The 16,776-nt window shown below is 42.0% G+C and overlaps 1 protein-coding gene across 2 annotated transcripts in view; it reads left to right on the top strand.

The window, feature by feature from the left end:
* The first annotated feature begins 1,295 nt into the window (after positions 1–1,295).
* Positions 1,296–16,776, top strand: part of LOC118228332 (cingulin-like protein 1) — a 33,882-nt gene continuing 18,401 nt past the window's right edge. Inside the window, exons 1-8 of one of the 2 annotated variants that reach the window (XM_035419788.1) lie at positions 1,296–1,527; positions 5,422–6,945; positions 7,162–7,256; positions 8,847–8,949; positions 9,471–9,572; positions 9,884–10,032; positions 10,580–10,721; positions 11,192–11,404. In XM_035419788.1, coding sequence (XP_035275679.1) covers positions 5,464–6,945; positions 7,162–7,256; positions 8,847–8,949; positions 9,471–9,572; positions 9,884–10,032; positions 10,580–10,721; positions 11,192–11,404 — 2,286 coding nt within the window. In that variant the 5' untranslated portion in view covers positions 1,296–1,527; positions 5,422–5,463. Of the gene's footprint in view, positions 1,528–1,565; positions 1,697–5,421; positions 6,946–7,161; positions 7,257–8,846; positions 8,950–9,470; positions 9,573–9,883; positions 10,033–10,579; positions 10,722–11,191; positions 11,405–16,776 lie in introns of those variants that run through there. The other variant, XM_035419789.1, reaches the window with a different exon arrangement.

The raw sequence follows: 16,776 nt of genomic DNA, 5'->3' as shown, positions 1-16,776 counted from the left end.
CTATAATGACATCCTTGGATAAGTGAATGCTTTTTAGAACATCACAAAAGGATTTAACAGAATTCAGATTAACAAGCCCTGAGGCATGCTGGGACAGGGTTTTGAAGAGTATACTATATATAGAAGATTTATTCTGGAATTTTAGGACAGCTCGTCTTATCACATGTAGGTTATTTTTTTAATAATGAAAAACATGCATTATAAATTATGTGCTGTGCAAAATTCCAACTTGCATTTCCTTTTGAGACAGAGTTGCTAAACTTGCTCAGTGTCTGTTTTTGGTATAACCTTAAAAGAACAGTGTTTTACATGACATTTAAAATCACATGGGAAATTTGCTCATTGAAAACTAATTGAATAAAATTTTGTAAACAAATAAATATTACTGCTAATACTTATTGGAACGGAGAATGCTTTCAAAAGCAGTTAAATGTTATGGATATGGTAAACGTCTGAGCAAGAATGCGTTCAAAGTAGTTTTAAACGCTTGTCCTTAGTTAACAGTTAAAATTTGAAGACAGTGGAACAGAAGAGTGCTCGGCTCATGCGTATATGTATGATTATCTGGACCACTGCAATTATGTCGATCAGCACAAGATGGTGCTGCCGAGCTTGAGCACACGGTAACGGCCCAACGTTCACAGGTGTGCCACTTGTTGATAGTTTGCAGACCCAAAGAATAGGTTTATAACAAATGTTTAGCCTGTTGCATATAATATAAAGTGAATATTACGGAGTAATGATTCACAACAGAACTGATAATTAGTTTCTTTCAAAACACATTTTGGCTACACAACACATTTAGTTTTTTATGTACCCTAGCGCCTAAATATTTCATAGATTAAGCGATTAAACTATGTTGTAGCCTAGATTTAGGATATAAAATATCATATAACATAGAGATTCTAATAGCCTATTTAAACACTTTATGTTGGGTGTAGCCGAAAAATCTAATTCTGCTTTTGGAGAAAAGATAAATAAAAATGAAAGACTGTGTCCTATAGCAAGCCAGCAAGAGGACTGTTATGTTTACTCGGGTTCGTATTCTTTATCCAATCTTGGTAGCCTACATAGCCGCAACACATAGCTAAATCATAATATTAAAGCTATAGCCTAGTCTAATCAACCGATGACTACAATATTATGTTTCGTGTTGCCTGCATTTTGGCTATGTATGTTCAATTTAACGTGTTAATTAACGAGGAAACAATTCAACAGTATTCTATTAAAATAAATCACGAAATTCTGATCTTGGATTAGCACCTTTATTTGACCGTCACTGTCGAACCGGGGAGAGTGTCGCTCCTGACGGCGGGATGGCAATGGGCGGGTTTGTAGCGTCTTGCCTAATCGGGGCGGTGTACGGTGTCACTCCCCAAGGCCAGGATCATTTGTTTCTGAAATGAACTGTCCCACTGAACAAGACAGCAACAAGTGACTGGTCATTTTGGCAGAATGTCACTTCGGCAAATTTTCGGCTTTTGAACTTTAAAAGAAGTTGTATGTGTGTATCAGAGTAAATTCCTGGTAAGTGAGTTTTCCGTTTTTCCCCCTTACTGTCAGAATGCTTGGATGTGCCAATGAAAATTTACCAAGCGACAGTACTAGCAAGCTCAGACGCAACTGATTTGTGGCAGCTTGATTTGTTCAGCCTACTGCAGGTGACTGACTAGCCAGATTAAATGGCTCTAACAAGGTAACGTTACTGTATTTTGTAGTGATTAACCGTGTTTGGCTTTTAGTTAGGCTACCCAACGTAGCCTAATTAGCCACAGCAACTATTTGGAATGTGAATAATTTACTGTATAACACCCGGTGAGCGAGATAACTGGCTTATAACGAACAATAGTAGACTAGTTATCACTAACAGATTTGCTAACTAGCTCGCTATCTAGATTGTTTAAGCACGTTGTCTCTCTTCCCTGTACCTTTTCGTATTTATCTTGGTAGAAAGTTTCTCCATGGTAGTGACTCCAGTAGCATAATCAGAAATGTATTTGTGTCGACAAACTAACAGAGGAGGACTTTGCTTATTTGGCTGTGCTTTGTGTTTGGCTCGAAAAACCAAACGCTGCTCGAATTTCTGTCCCGAGAACAGTAACACTTCACGCGCCCAATTATTCTATTCTGTGTTGATGTAGTCGCAGTAGAACTTCGAATCGGAGTTGTCAAATGAGCTGGAGATAAGCCTTACCATGCTGCAAATTTGCCAGAGGATTGCTGAATATGGAGTTGAATCGTTTTGACAATGTGTCAAGTAGTTTGACCCGTCTCAGCCCTCTAGACAGAATAATTATTTTCACGTGAATGTTATTGAGTTTGTATGGTGGTAGCCGTGATAAAGTAGGCTATAAGAAAAAAATAGGTTTTTCTATATGGCAATGGCACTGAATTATAGATTCATTCTAGATTTATTCAATTGATTTAATAGAGTGATTCAGCTGGTCGTTGGCGCAACATTTCGGTATGAAACAAGTAGATGTGTAATATGTTCTTTATTTTACATTTCACCATTTGGTCGATGGTTATATTCACCCTATGTAGCGTGCTCAAATAATTTGCGCTTGCCTACATGAGCATGGGGAGGATGCCGTAAACAACTAAAAAGCGAAGGAGGGAGAGAGAGATTTCCCTCCTTAGCAGTAGGCAGTACTCCTGCAGAACACAATGAGAGGAAAGGGGCTACATTAACACCTCACACCCCACTGTGGATACATCTGATACTCGCACCCAAAGCAGCCATTATATCATTCTGGCTTTTTTTTCTGCTCCGAGACGCTTTTCCTTTTGGATAAGGGTCCGTTTTGTAGCCATTGAAGCTTCCATCATTGTTATCCCCTTCCTTTTACAAGGGAAAGAGCTGCATGTGGCCATGTCCTTTGTGTATTAATAGAAAACCTGGAAGCACCTGTTGTGCAAGTTTTTATAGAAATCGCTAGTTTTGCACAGCTTCACCTCAGCAGCATCTTATCTGAGGGTGAGCATTGATCCCATGCTTTAGAAATCAGAGTAGGGGTTCTAGTTTTAATTCTTACATTAGTACTCTCTACATATGACAGTGCTTTGTGCACATTCTCTACAGTATTAGTTGTAACCTGGAGACTTAATGTTTTCACCGTGGGAACACTAAAGTTAGGGAATGGGACATGTTATCAGACAGCAGCAGGTTCAGATGTGATGTAGATCCTTAGTGTGATGGTGGTTTTAACTTGGTGTAATGATGCCATAGATTGCGACCTGACAGACAGTATTGAAACCAGCCCGCTTACTATGAAAGCATGGCACCCGGATGTTTGTGTGTTGCTGCATGTGTCTCCTGGCTTTCGCCTGGGATATTACTTTTCTCAGAGCTGAATCCCCTCCACTCTCCAGCAATGAGCCAGACGTTTCTGGAGTGGAGTGTATCCTGTGGATGTGTTCTTGTTATCCTGACAGTGAAAATGAAAGGGGCTTACAGTACGTCTTCATTACAGACTGCGGAGGCCATCATGCTGAATCTCTTCCGCTCAGCCCTAGCACTGCCATTTCCTTCTTATTCACTCAGTTATTAAGAGAGACCTTTTATTTTCACACACGGATTACAGGGACCTGAATGCTGTTTTCTCAGTGTTTTCTGTAATCATTCGCCCTGTGAGTTCAATGTCGGATCTAACAGCGTTGGTCTATATTGTTTTTTTAAATAATAGGGCTTATCAGTAGGATTTCCTTGCAGCTCTTATTACAGAATTGTAACTGGCTCTGCTTTATGTGCTCACCAGCCTCTCTAGCTGAGTGTTATAGCAGATGCTTTTGCTTGAAATTGTGATTCCAAACCTCAGCTGTGCCAAAGTATGATAATAAATATGGTTTGTTGTTTGTTATCTTACAAACAGACACTGTTGTGTGAATTGTAGGCAGATGCCTGTGTCAGTCCTTTTGACAGAAAGAAAACTGACGTCTCACAGGTTTGACTGGGAAATTCTAGACGTTTACTCAATGCATATGATACAGCCAATCCTCTGAGAGAAGAATAAAAGTTGCCAGGCATTGTGCCAGTACACAGTTGAAATGACTATAGTACTTATAAATGTAAACACTCCATGCAAGACAAGGGAGTGAGTAAAGACATTTTTTCATGTAGGCTATAGTAAGTTGCGAGGCTTGAGTAAACAAACATTTACATGGCATACCCTCTATGTAGTATCAGTTTTACACCATCTTTCATTATCATTTCTGAAACAAGTATATGGCAAGCTGTAGCCTACCTGAAGAACCAGAAAAACACTGAGCATTATTGGCACTGACCACTTGAAATGTTACATTTCACATCTAGTAACAACATGAAAATGATCGCTCAGCAAAAGGCCCTGTCACACTTTAACTGTACAGATCCCTTTAAATCATGATTACCCGGCTGCTTCAGGGGTAAACGTTCACAGTGTAATCACACTGTTGCCAGTGAGTTTGTAAAAGAAACTCCATCTGGTTGAGGGCCCCAGTAAAGGCTCTGAGTGCCCAGAGAATGGTTTATGTGCAGGGTGATTCAGTTTGTTAGCCACCTGCTCATGTGGCATTAGTGTGCTTTTGTGTTCATTTCACAAGACAGGGATTAAGGTTTAAAGGTTGCTTATACATACTTGGTACCTGTGAACTCAGAATATGTAGAAACAAATAGTTTGGCCAGCTATGTGGTGAGGTTTGCCGTATCAGTTGTTAGACAGCATATTTTTTACCTTTGAACACACCGGCAATGGGACCCCTGTTGGATATTTATCAGCTTTCTGTGCACGAGTTCTTCCCATGGTGTCCTGTTACAGAGAAAAAAGCTCTCTCTCCATGGGGGGAGCAGTTACAATGTGATTTATACAGAACTCCAGCAAATGTGATCCAGACCCCCTTAAAAACATCTGAAAACACACACACACAAGTGCACACATACACACGCACACTCACAAGCCCCCCCCCCCCACACACAGTATGAAATAACTCCTCTTTTGCTTGATCCTATTAGACTGCAGTTATGTATGTTTGAGGAAGGAGAGGGGAAGTGTGTTTCTGTGAATATACATGACTAATTTGCACGTTCAGTATGTTTGTGATTTTAGATTTGCACAATAAATAGTCCTTTTCGCTATGCACATCATTCCTATTCTTATCTTTTTTTACTTGATTATGCTTACATTAACATAAGCTGGTTTCATGTGGCAGTACGGTGCAGATCAGTCCTGGGTGAACATGGGGAAGGGTGAATCTGCACAGTACGCGTGAGTGACAGGTGAACAGAACAAATTATCCAGCAACTAATAAATACCTTTACAATTGTTGACATAATCAAAGGTTTAAAATGACATCAGAACCTACTGATTTGCAAAGTGTTTTGAGAGGTTACATTAAATTGCGTATTTTTTCTGTCTGATCATGTGATTATGTGCTTGTTTTCAGCTATTGAGTCCAGTCCTGAGAGAGGGATTTTTTTAATCATAAATGGAGTCTTACAGACTACAGCAGGACTGTGTCAAACATGAGTACACAACGAGAGCCGACAGCAATGGGACATATGGCCTCAGCATTCGGGTCAAGGGGATTGATGGACACCCTTATGTAGTAATGAACAACCAGAACAGGGGCCCTGACAGCAATGGAAATATTGGCAAGGACTCCTTTATGAACGACTGCAATGAGTATAACTTCAGAGGGGGCACAGTGTCAGATCCAGAGAACCTGCTTGTGGAGAAGCAGGTCACCAACTCCCACAATGGTGCCAAAGAGCCCAGAGAACCACAGAAGTCTTCCAGCTTAAGGAGTATTAAGAGTGACCCAGAGCCTGTGAATCCTTATACTTTAGAAAACTTCTCCCTGAGCCTGAACAGACATCGCAGCCTGCCACCCAAATGTCCCTCTCCTGTGGAGACGACAACTCTCCCCAGGGCCTCCTTCACACCGGTCGACCGCAGGTCCCCCAGCCTGGACAAACCCAGAACCCCTGAACCACCGGCGGCTGGGGAGGAGGCCCAGCCTGATCCCAAGGGGTCACGCCGTTCCCAGACCCAGCCCCTTGCCCATAACCAAAACCGACCTCCAAGCCAAATCCAGGCTGAGCCCCAAGCCCAAAACCAACTTCCGGCCAAAACCCAGCCCCAGTTTCCGAGCCAGCCCAAGGCTCCAGCAGTGGGACGCACTCCCAGAGACTCAGCTAAGTTTACTAGCAGGTCTCCCAGCACCGTCGGTAGCGCTGCCAGCTCAGAGCATGGTGTACGTAAGCCTGACGTTTTGCCCCTAAGGAGACATGACTCCTGTGGCCCTGTGCTTCTGCCGTCCCGCTCCCGCCACTCCTCCACCTCCTCCACCCCCGACAGACATGTCCCGGACGAGGAGGCGTTGTACGCAGATAACATCAACCGGCACGAGAACCGGCGCTACATTCCCTTCTTAGCGGGCACGGGCCGCGACATCGACAGCGCCTCCATACCTGGTGTGGATGAGCTCATCAACAAGTTCGACGGCAACAGCACCAGTCATCGGAGGGGCAGGGCGGGGCGTCGGAACAGGATCAACCCAGAGGACCGCAAACGGTCCCACAGTGTGGACAGCTTCATTCCCTTTGACCTGAAAGAAGATTCTGAGTACCTGGACAGGTTCAGTAAGAACCAGGGCCGAAGCACGGAGCATCTCCTCCGCCCCTCGCAGCTGGGTCTACAGAAGGGGGCTCATCACCAGGAAGAGAAAGCCCCAGCGCTGGATTGCAGTTCCCCAGAATCACCACAAGGGACAGTTTGCAATGGAATGTCCTCTGTTCTGAGGTGTAAAAAAGAGCTGAGGAGGTCTTCCACACTGCAGCTGAAGAGCAAGACCTATGAGGAGGAGAAGCCTTCACGGTCTGTGAAAATTCTGACCAGTACAACGCCAAGACCTTTGTCCAAGTCTAGCAGCAATGAGGTACAGCTTGATTCAGCCAGGGATACTCAGGTAAACCGCTTTATTTTGCCATAGTACAGTATGTGAAATTGTGTGTTAGTAGAGTGCATTTTATTTGACCAAAAGTCAATAGCTTGTTAGTAACAAGTTCACAAATTATTAATAATATAGGAAATATAATTGTCCTGAAAAGTTCTGGTTAAGTGAGCTGTTAAAAAAAACAGCCTTTCAAATTATTGTAATTAAGTGATTAATTTCTCTGCCTAGGTAACCCCTGATCTTTTGAAAGGTCAACAAGATATTTCACAACAAACAAATGAAGAGACTGCAAGACAAATATTGTTCAATTACCTCAAAGATGGGTGAGTATTCACCAAGTGGGAAGCATGGTGTTGTGGCTTACCGTACTTTGATGATGTATCCTCAAGCTCTTAACTCTGTTGTCCCCTCATTATCGTCACAGTGGGCTTGCAGTAGCGTCATTCTCTGAAACATTTTTAACTTCAACTTCAGCCAGTTTGTTGGTTTCTGCTGATTTATGATTTGATATACTGAATACTGTCATTCATCACTACGTTATGTTTACTCTAATCACTATCACTGTTCAAAGAATATGTTTTAATACTAGGTTCTAGATAAGAACTGAAATAAAAATTTCCTTTCTAATTCTGGGCTTCACATTAATACATATTCTGAAGTATCTGGAAAATGGACATGGATTATTTCTGACATCTGACCACAGGTTACATCTGACACTTCTCATTCATCACTGTACAGTGTATTCCCTTACATAAGGAAAAATTAAACCTTTCTCTGATAATTCCACCATAAATACCAGGTCAGATTAATCCTATGCAAAAATGATAGCTGTTTTGTACAACTATACATAGTTGTCATGGTGTGTTAGCTCTACATGATGTTAACTCTAATTTAGGCCTAATTTAGCTATTTAATTCCCTCCTTAGTTTGCCACAAAACTATAACCTCTGTGCCAGATAACAACAGGTTGTACAGCTAGAGAGAATAGGGAATCAAATACTGTCTTTAAATGTTTTCAGGTTTTTAAATCTGGAAAATAAATGTTTGCAACTGAGGGCAATAAAGCTCTTAAGAGGCTAAAGCTACTTTTGAAAACTACAGAAATGGTCCATTGTAGGGAAAATGGTCACTGTGTAGATGTAATTAAGATAATGTGCCATGACCAGCTATGCCAGTTAAATCCAATGGATCAGCAGTGACCTTTGAAGTCTGTACGGGTAGACCAATCCATACAAGAAATCTGTACAGCTGTAAATCCAAACTCCCATGTCTACAATATCCTGTTGAGATGGGATAGATGGGCTTATTAGTGTGTCATTGGGAGAATAAAAGGCTCCTTTGGATGTGCTGTACTTTAAAATGAGTAACATATACCTGTACAGTACCTTGTAAAATAGCTCATTTTAGTTGTTGTTCAATATTAAAATGGTAATGACATATCTGCTTATAAAAATATATAGTAAAAATGTGAAATTATCCTACTTGTATGCGAGGAAACTGGATGAAATATTTTTTGGCCTGTTATGTGGTTGGCCAAGTAAGTTTTTTGACAGCAGATAGATATGTGTATGCTAAGATATCGCAAGAACTCTTAATATTGAAACACTTTTTACTAGGCATATCATATAAAGAGCTGATAGTGCATTAAATATTATTCATGAAGTGATAATCCAAATTTGGAAACTGAATATGCATACATCAATCTACTGCTGCTATCTATACAGCACATGAACACTAACATATGTGCTTACTAAAAAAGTGAAGGGCAGTGAGTGTAAAATGGAGAGCTGACATTTTAAAGTACTGTTGTCCCCATATTTTTCAGACAGCCAAGAATGGCAGCCCTTTTCTCAAGTCTTATCCACCTCTTAGAGATTTGTTGTTTAAAGAACCTTTGTCCCATGTGTTTGCAGAAGCAGTGATAATGATGATGCTACCAAGAGGAAGGTCAACCTGGTCTTTGAGAAGATCCAGACCTTGAGGTCCAGGGCTGCTGCAAGCGTGCAGGGGGACAACGTGAGCCATTGTTTTAGAGGTTTATTTAGGCTCAGCTTGCCACTAAAACAGTGAGCTACTTATGTGAGGGAAGGAGGCTGGTACCTTACTAGGGTATTATGGTTACTGTTAATCTGTTGCTGCTGTTGTTTCATGTTTAGCTATATTTTTTGGAGTTAGCTTTTTATTTATGTCAGGTTGATTGAACTCATTTTAAGGTGGAGCTGTTACCAGCCCCATAAATTCTGAAAAATATAGGATAAATTAAAGGCACCTTGGGGCAGGTTTAATAAGAATAGTGATAATTAGCATTAGGCATGCAAAATTGCATCCCTGCATGTTTCCATTTAGCAGGACACATACTGTAAGTTAATTATGTAAATAATAATTATGTAAATAAACATTGTAAATTCAGCCATCATATGCACCGTTCAAAATAGTGTGCCGTTCTTGAAGGGAAAGTAAATGTCATCATTACAGCTGAAGAGCTCCAGCTTGTTTGGGAGAAACCACGTGTAATGAATGTGTTTGCCTCCTCACAGCCTCCCAGCGCAGCTGCAGAGAGCAAAGCGCTGCAGGATCTCAGGGTCCAACTGGAGAGCAAGGTTACAGAGCTGACAAAACAACTGGAAGAGGAATCCAAGGTAGATCACCGGTTGCACCAGCGGACACATAGCCACAAACTTACTAACCAATCCATATAGAGTTTGGTCCTCTTGCGGCAGGGTTTACTCAAATTCTCAAATCCTGTGTCTTTTGTAAAGCTGAACACTACCGTCAGTTTGGAAAATAGCTAGCACAACCAGTTACAGTACAGTCTAAGACTCCTGAAACCCAGTCTCCTGCTTAATACTGCTCATTGCTATTGCTACTGCTACTGCTTCAGTTAACTGTGACCAGCATTGCCTTGCTTGTCATATGCTTCATTCCAATGAGCTCTGTGTGATCCATGCAGAAGCAGAGGAGCCTGGTGGAGGCCTCTGGGAAGGTGGGGGCAGACACCAAGGACCTGGCGAAGAAGCTGAGCTCCAGTCAGGACGAGTGCAGGAAGCTCCGGGAGCAGCTGGCCAAAACGGAGGCTGAGTTGCGCTCTTCACTGGAAGAGTGAGTGAAGCACTGGCCCTCTGACACTTGTGCTGCTTAAGTAGTCAGATACTGGAACTACCTCAGAGTGGTGGACTGACCAGTCAACCAAATGGGTCTGAAACTGGAAGTAGAATATACAGTTGCCTTATCAAGCTTGTTAGTACCACTGATGTGTTTTATCACTCACCAGAAACCCTGCTAGTCTATCGGGCAACCACAGTCTGCTGTGAATGTTTTCTGACTGAGTGTGGTGGAGTGCTTTGAGTAAGTCCTAGGGCCTATGGATGCATGTCTAAGTGCTCTTACTGAACTTAGCTGAACAGCATGCACATGTTCTTCCCATGGCCTCTGGAACAATGTGTGCATATTTTAACTGACCCGTGTGAAGTTATATGTTCTAACTAACTATGTTGAATACAGAGCAAGTGTGTTCTCAGTGACCTGTGGATAGTGAGTGTATGTGTTCTGACTGACCTGTGGATAGTGTGTATGTATGTGTGTGTTCTGACTGACCTGTGGATAGTGAGTGTATGTGTGTGTGTTCTGACTCCCCGTGCTATCCCAGGCTCTTCCAGGTGAAGATGGAGAGGGAGCAGTGTCAGTCGGAGATCAGGGACCTGCAGGACCAGCTGTCAGAGATGCATGACGAGCTGGACTCTGCCAAGAAATCCCCCTCCAGCGATGAAGAGAGGGAGGTCATAATGGAGGTAAACTTGGTGCTAGAGAACGCACACTCCACTGTGGTTTTGCATACTTCCTTTGCAGAAGTTATCTGGCTCCTTAAGACTGACCAATTCTGCAAACAGAGAATATGGTAACGCCTGTGGAGAATGTGTCCTTGTTAGTGTAGTGACATTGTTATAGTGTGTCATAGTGACATTTGATACAGGACTCAGACCTGTGGCAGGGCATCATTTAGTGTCTATCTTATTTATTTTATCAGTCTTATTTGTTTTATTTTCTCTCTTTTGCGCTTTGTTGTATTTATTTTAACATTTTTAATAATTCCGCTTTTTATGTTGAACTAAGGTGTATGAAATGTGCTATATAAATAAATGGTGATTGATTAATTGATTGACTGATTGTCCTTATTTTACAATTCTTGTAAAATAAGGACAGTGGACCAAGGATTTTATTCAGCTCCTAATTTCCCAATTTTTCACCCCCCATCCTATAGACAATAATGCACCTGAAGCTGGAGCTTGAGGAGACCCTGATCGCGAAGGAGGGGAAAGAGGAGGTTCTGCGCAAGAGGGAGCGGGAGCTGACTGCGCTCAAGGGGGCCCTGAAGGAGGAGGTGTCCTCCCACGACCAGGAGGTGGACAAGATGAAGGAGCAGTACGAGCAGGAGATCCAGAAGCTGAGGTCGTCTGTGGAGGAGGCCAAACAGGTAACATGACAGGCAGGGTGGCCTCAGGGTGAAACACTCTCTGTGACATGCTCTTTTCCTATTGTGTGCATTACAATGTGAGGACGTTATGGTTCGGACCAAACCTAGACGTAATTACTCCCCATAATGAGTCAACCATCTTTAATTTATTATGTCTGGCTCCAAGGCCTACATATGTGTACATTCAAAAATGGCGTGTGAAAATTGATATGTACAATATGAACATCAACACTAATATATGCTTTGAAAGAGTCAATATCAAATGTAACATAAGTAAGTTTAAGACCGTTTCATGGTGTCAATCTGAAGTGCAGCATATTTGCTATAAACTGCAATATTTTTAGCATTTATTAGGATATTTTAAAAATATGATGATCATCTGTTATAGATAAATATGTAGCTTTTGGGCCTATTTTGAACTTTACACAATCAGTTTGAATATAGTGCTTCAATTTTGCTGTTACCGACACTGTACAGCAAGAGCTGAGAGCAGCTTTTAGATCCAGTTCCGGTGTGACTACACTGTGATGGAATTTGAAAGTGCATGGCGCCCTATTGCCCTCAACTAACATTTCATATCCCTGCCAGTTTTTCAAATGCTTCTATCTGAAAATGAATAGGCATTCAGAGACAGTTTACAGTAGGTTCCCATTGTTATGCACATGACGTCCTTCTAACCTGCTCATGGGCAGTGTTTAAAATCGAGAAATCTACGCTGATATTAAGCCAGGTGGAAGAATCCGGGTTAGGTTCTTATTAATCCTGAGACAATGACATGATAAAGTTCATGTGTAATGTTCCTTTTCTGATTTTTTGTGACTCATTTGCTCCAGTGGAATGTTATCACAAACTTCTCACCCTTTCCGCTCCTCGTTCTTCCCTTCCACGACCCCAAGCCTCAATTCCGAGGAATAGACAGATTAGATCAACGTCTGTATGGTACTTAAATGAAATTTGAGCATTAGGTTTTCTTCTCCACAAATGCATTTACCAATAGTGATTCCTCATTCTGTATTTGTGCAGAAAAAAGTAAAAACACTTGGATTTGTTAAGAGCAAATATTGATTGAGTTCAGTCCAGAGATCCATCAATGCAGGTTGGAGATTGTTCTGTGAGTTCACTGAATTTGATTACATTTGAGGCATATAGAAGACCTATTATATGGAGTGACCTACACAGTTTACATTGTTTTCATTCAGTCCATTTATACATATGGATGTTTGATTGCTGCAGGTATGTTGCTCCACCTCAGAATCAGACCCACAACCTCAGATGTTGCAGGCACAGTCCCCTCCACAGACTACTATACTCTTCAGTGAGAGGCATACTTCTAAAATAATTTTGTTTGCCATTTAAAGGAAAGATAGTGTTTTGGCAGCAGTTTACCATAATGTCTCCCAGGTAGGGAAAATTTCAGTGGGCATAGTATCCCCTTACCTCTGTGCCACAATTGCTCCTCTGGTTGACTGACAAGCTGTGCTCTATCTGCACAAACTTCGTGAGCTTCAGAGTAAGGCTTACAAATACAGCTGAGCTTTTCTAATAGGAAAGGAAAAATCATAGGGATGGTTTAAAAAGTGACGGTACTGTTGGATTTGCTGTCCTTTCCCACACACATTTCAATTGATGTTATGGTAAGAAAGAATTATTCCCTTCTGCCCTATTATTTCAACTTCTAGGAGTTCCTTGACATAAATTATCATTATTTTATTATATGTAAAGCCGCGTTTCCACCAAAATTACCCGGAACTTTCAGTCCCAGGAACTACGTTACCAGGAACTAAAAGGTTCCTTCAGCCAATGGTTGTCTGCGTTTCCACCGGGGTCTAAAGTACCGCGAAGATTAGGCAAATTAGCCCACTGACGTTGTCGTCGGTCCATCTGTCATATGATTTCTTCTGTAACCCCATATTACCACCGAAGTAGCCTACATTATTTTCTAATAACCGGGACAGCCCGGAGGGGTTTATTCCACTTATATACAACGGGTTACCAACAATGACTATATATGGTTACTTTTGTATTTATTGATTTTCATATATCCTCTCAAACACATTCATTAACAGCAGAAAACATGCACACGTTGTAAACAATTTGCTGTTTTATTACTTTCTCGTCGTCAATTCCATATAGGCTAATCGCAAAATGACAAGAATAGAACGAAAACTCGGACTTGCGTGAAAATGTAAATTAGTAGTGGTACAGCCACCGTTTGCTTTCCTTCGAAGTTACTGCTAGCCGAGCAGCGAAGTGTGCCCTCCAGATGCGAACCATGCACCATAAATGAGTCCATAGTCTTCCTGGTCTTTTCGTGGAATTGAAAAATGGCAGTAAAATTGAGTAAAATTACGGCAGTCTGAAAAAGCTAAAGGGAAGATTACTAGAATTAACCTGTTATTTTACCCGGATAAAAAGTGCGGAAGGTGATTTCCAGTTTGCTTGTACTGTATCACCAATGTTAATTATGCAGAACTACCGCATACCTCACATAACTGTATCAAACGTTTTGAGTCAATTACAACGGGCTAACAAAGAAAATCCGGAAGAAAATATTCAGCAACCGAATTAATCCGTTTGAATGTTTTGGTAGCCTACGTAATATGCTGTCCCAGCACGAATGCTTAGCATTTTATAAAACGAATACTAAAGCAAGAAAAGAACAGAAGAGCACACGTTATAATTCCAAGACGTTGACAGGCTATAACCAAAAGTAGGCTACTGCGCCGCATAACATACAAGTTTGATTTGTTATTATGAAAATAAATTGGTTTGCCGCTGCATATTTTCAAACATGGCGGGTAATGGCGGAAAATAAATACAACACAAATGCTACGAGTACTCGACCAATCAGAAATGTTCAGCGCTGCAAGCTCCACCCAAAAGGTTCCTGTACTTTCGGAAAGTACTACCCCCCGAGCAGGAACGTTTTGGGGGGTAAAACAAAGCCCCCAGAACTAAATTTAGACCCTAGTTCCTGCGGTGGAAACGCACTGAGTTCCTCAAAAGGTTCCTAGTTCCGGGGTATAGTTCCTGCGGTGGAAACGCGGCTTAATATAATCTAATTAGTGCTCAGCATTCAATATGAAAATGTATTTTTGATAGGCAATGTACACCACAACAGCAAGTTCCGTTTGAAAAGTTGTTTTAGAAATGCATGGAATGTGTTCAACCATACACTTTGCCTGAGTTTCATTTTCTCAAAGAAACACACTAGGCACTAGGTTTTGGAGCAGGCTGTTGACTGTCAGACAGAAGATGTGGATCATGTGGGGAGTTGGTCCTTATTTCCTATTTGAGTGTGCAGGTCCCCTACATGTCCTTTCGCCTCTGAGGGAGGGTGGTCCCATTCTTCTCTCTCTCCTGAGGTCATTTCCTTTGTTAAAAAAAGTCATTTCCTTCTTGGCAGAAGTAGCAATGTGAGTGTTCACTTTAAGAGCCAAAGGATGTATTCTCACTTTGTCCGCTCTACAAACATTGGAGTGTTTTCATTTCTATTCAGGTCTTTTAAAATAGTCAGGAGTACTTTAACTGGTGTTCTTAGTGCTGTGGAAACCCCAGTTGTCTGGCTATCAAAGGAAGTTGTCAGCAAGCAGTGTTTATGGTTTACTCAAAATGCATTAACAGCAGTTCATCAGTAGGGTTGCCAGATGTCGGATTTTTGACTGCAATGTCCAATTTTCAAAATATTTGTACTGTACATACCCGGTTTGTGGTCCTGGCCAGACAATGCAATGTCTGGTCAGAAGAATAGAAGGAAGAAATTTAGCGTTAGTTTCAACTGCCCCCCGACCTTGTTCAATTTCGGCAGTTTATGTTGTCCGGATTTGACAAATTCCAAATCTGGAAACCCTAGCCCTAGCGCTTCCTCCTCAGTAGTAATGCGCTGGTGGAATGTTTGGCCATCTTTGTTGGGGAGTGCAGTGGCAAGCTGTTGCTAAAGTTAGCAAGTCATTTGGTACTGTATAGCTCTTTGCTTTTTTTAAAAGTGGTTAATTATGAAAGAATATATGGCTGGTGCTATAGATTCCTAAACATATCAGGTTTTGTTTTGATTCCTTATGTGGTGATTTGTGTGTTGGTTACCTATGATGGTGCTGTGTTTGTGTAAGAGGAGATGAAACCAACACATACTTGTGTTACTTGTATTGTCTGTTTAAAAACTGTAATTGAAATGGTATGAGTCACATTGTACTGTCCTTCTGTTGTAAACTGCATTTGTTGCGATTGTGTGAATTTAAAGGTCTTCTCTTTAACTAGGAAGATTATAAGAAATTTATAGTAGAAAAGAAGGAGAAATGTAAAGGTACAGAACAGTGTGTATGTGCAGCTTTGTTGGAGAGTGTGCTCGTGGACAGTGTGAAATCTGTATCCTATTCAGCTTGGCTGATTGGCCCTGTTCTCTGTGCAGGTGAGGGACCTGAGCAGGGTTTCAGTGGTGGTTCTCTTATGTCACTCTCCCAAATTCCAGATTCTCCACACCCTTGGTCAGGATTGTCCCCTCCTTTTCGGGCGATTGATCCCTGGTCTTCGCTTGCTCACTTGGCTGCATGTTTGCATCTGGCCCCCCCAGGTTTGTCCTGGTTGAAAGGGCTCCCACAGGAGGTGGTCTGTTTCCTCAGCTGATGACAGCTGCAGTCAGAAACTGGGGCTGATTTAGTGAGCAGCGGGGAGGGAGGGATGGAGGAAGCGAGATGGGGAGGGAGAGAAAAAGGGGGGTGGAATTCTGCCAGAGAGTTGGAGGAAAGAGGGTCGCAACTGGATTTCGCTTTGGGCCCGTTCATCTGGTTACAATCTAGAGTGTGTACTCCCCGCTTGAGGAATCTGCCCGTACAGAGAAAGAAGACTGCAGACCACCAAAGAAAGTTGGGATCGGAGGAAGTTTGCTATGCAGCATGTTCCATATTACACATGCGTGTGTGGTTATGTGCGTATGAGAAGTGAGCTGCAGCAGCACACCTGAAAGGAGACCTCTTTCGGTTTGAAAGCAGGACGCGGTAGTGGCCCGATTACGGCTCCTATTGTGTGTTTCTGGTCTCAGCTTGGCAGCTGTGTTTGAATGACTGCACACTGTGCCAAATTGTGTGCGGGGCTTTGTCTTTCTCACGAATACCCCCTGGAGAGCCTATTTGGAAGGCGGGGCGATGGTTCACGTTCCACAGCAGATGAGGTTAGGGGAACAGGCCGCAGGTACAAAGCTTGGGACCTCCGTGATTGAACTCCACCTGGAGGCAGGATGAATAGGAAAGTTTGTGATTTTGGAGATTTTGGAGCCCGAAAGTAAGAGGGCCCACATTTCGGTCATTTGTTCTGCACATAATGGCAAAAACAGAGAACAATTTTGAGTCTTTCATTTTAGAAGGGGGTTAATGTTT

This window comes from Anguilla anguilla, chromosome 5 (assembly GCF_013347855.1).
Source record: "Anguilla anguilla isolate fAngAng1 chromosome 5, fAngAng1.pri, whole genome shotgun sequence".
NCBI classification, from domain to species: Eukaryota; Metazoa; Chordata; class Actinopteri; order Anguilliformes; family Anguillidae; genus Anguilla; species Anguilla anguilla.
The sequence above is the reverse complement of the archived record's forward strand: the minus strand, read 5'-3'. Positions and strand labels throughout refer to the sequence as shown.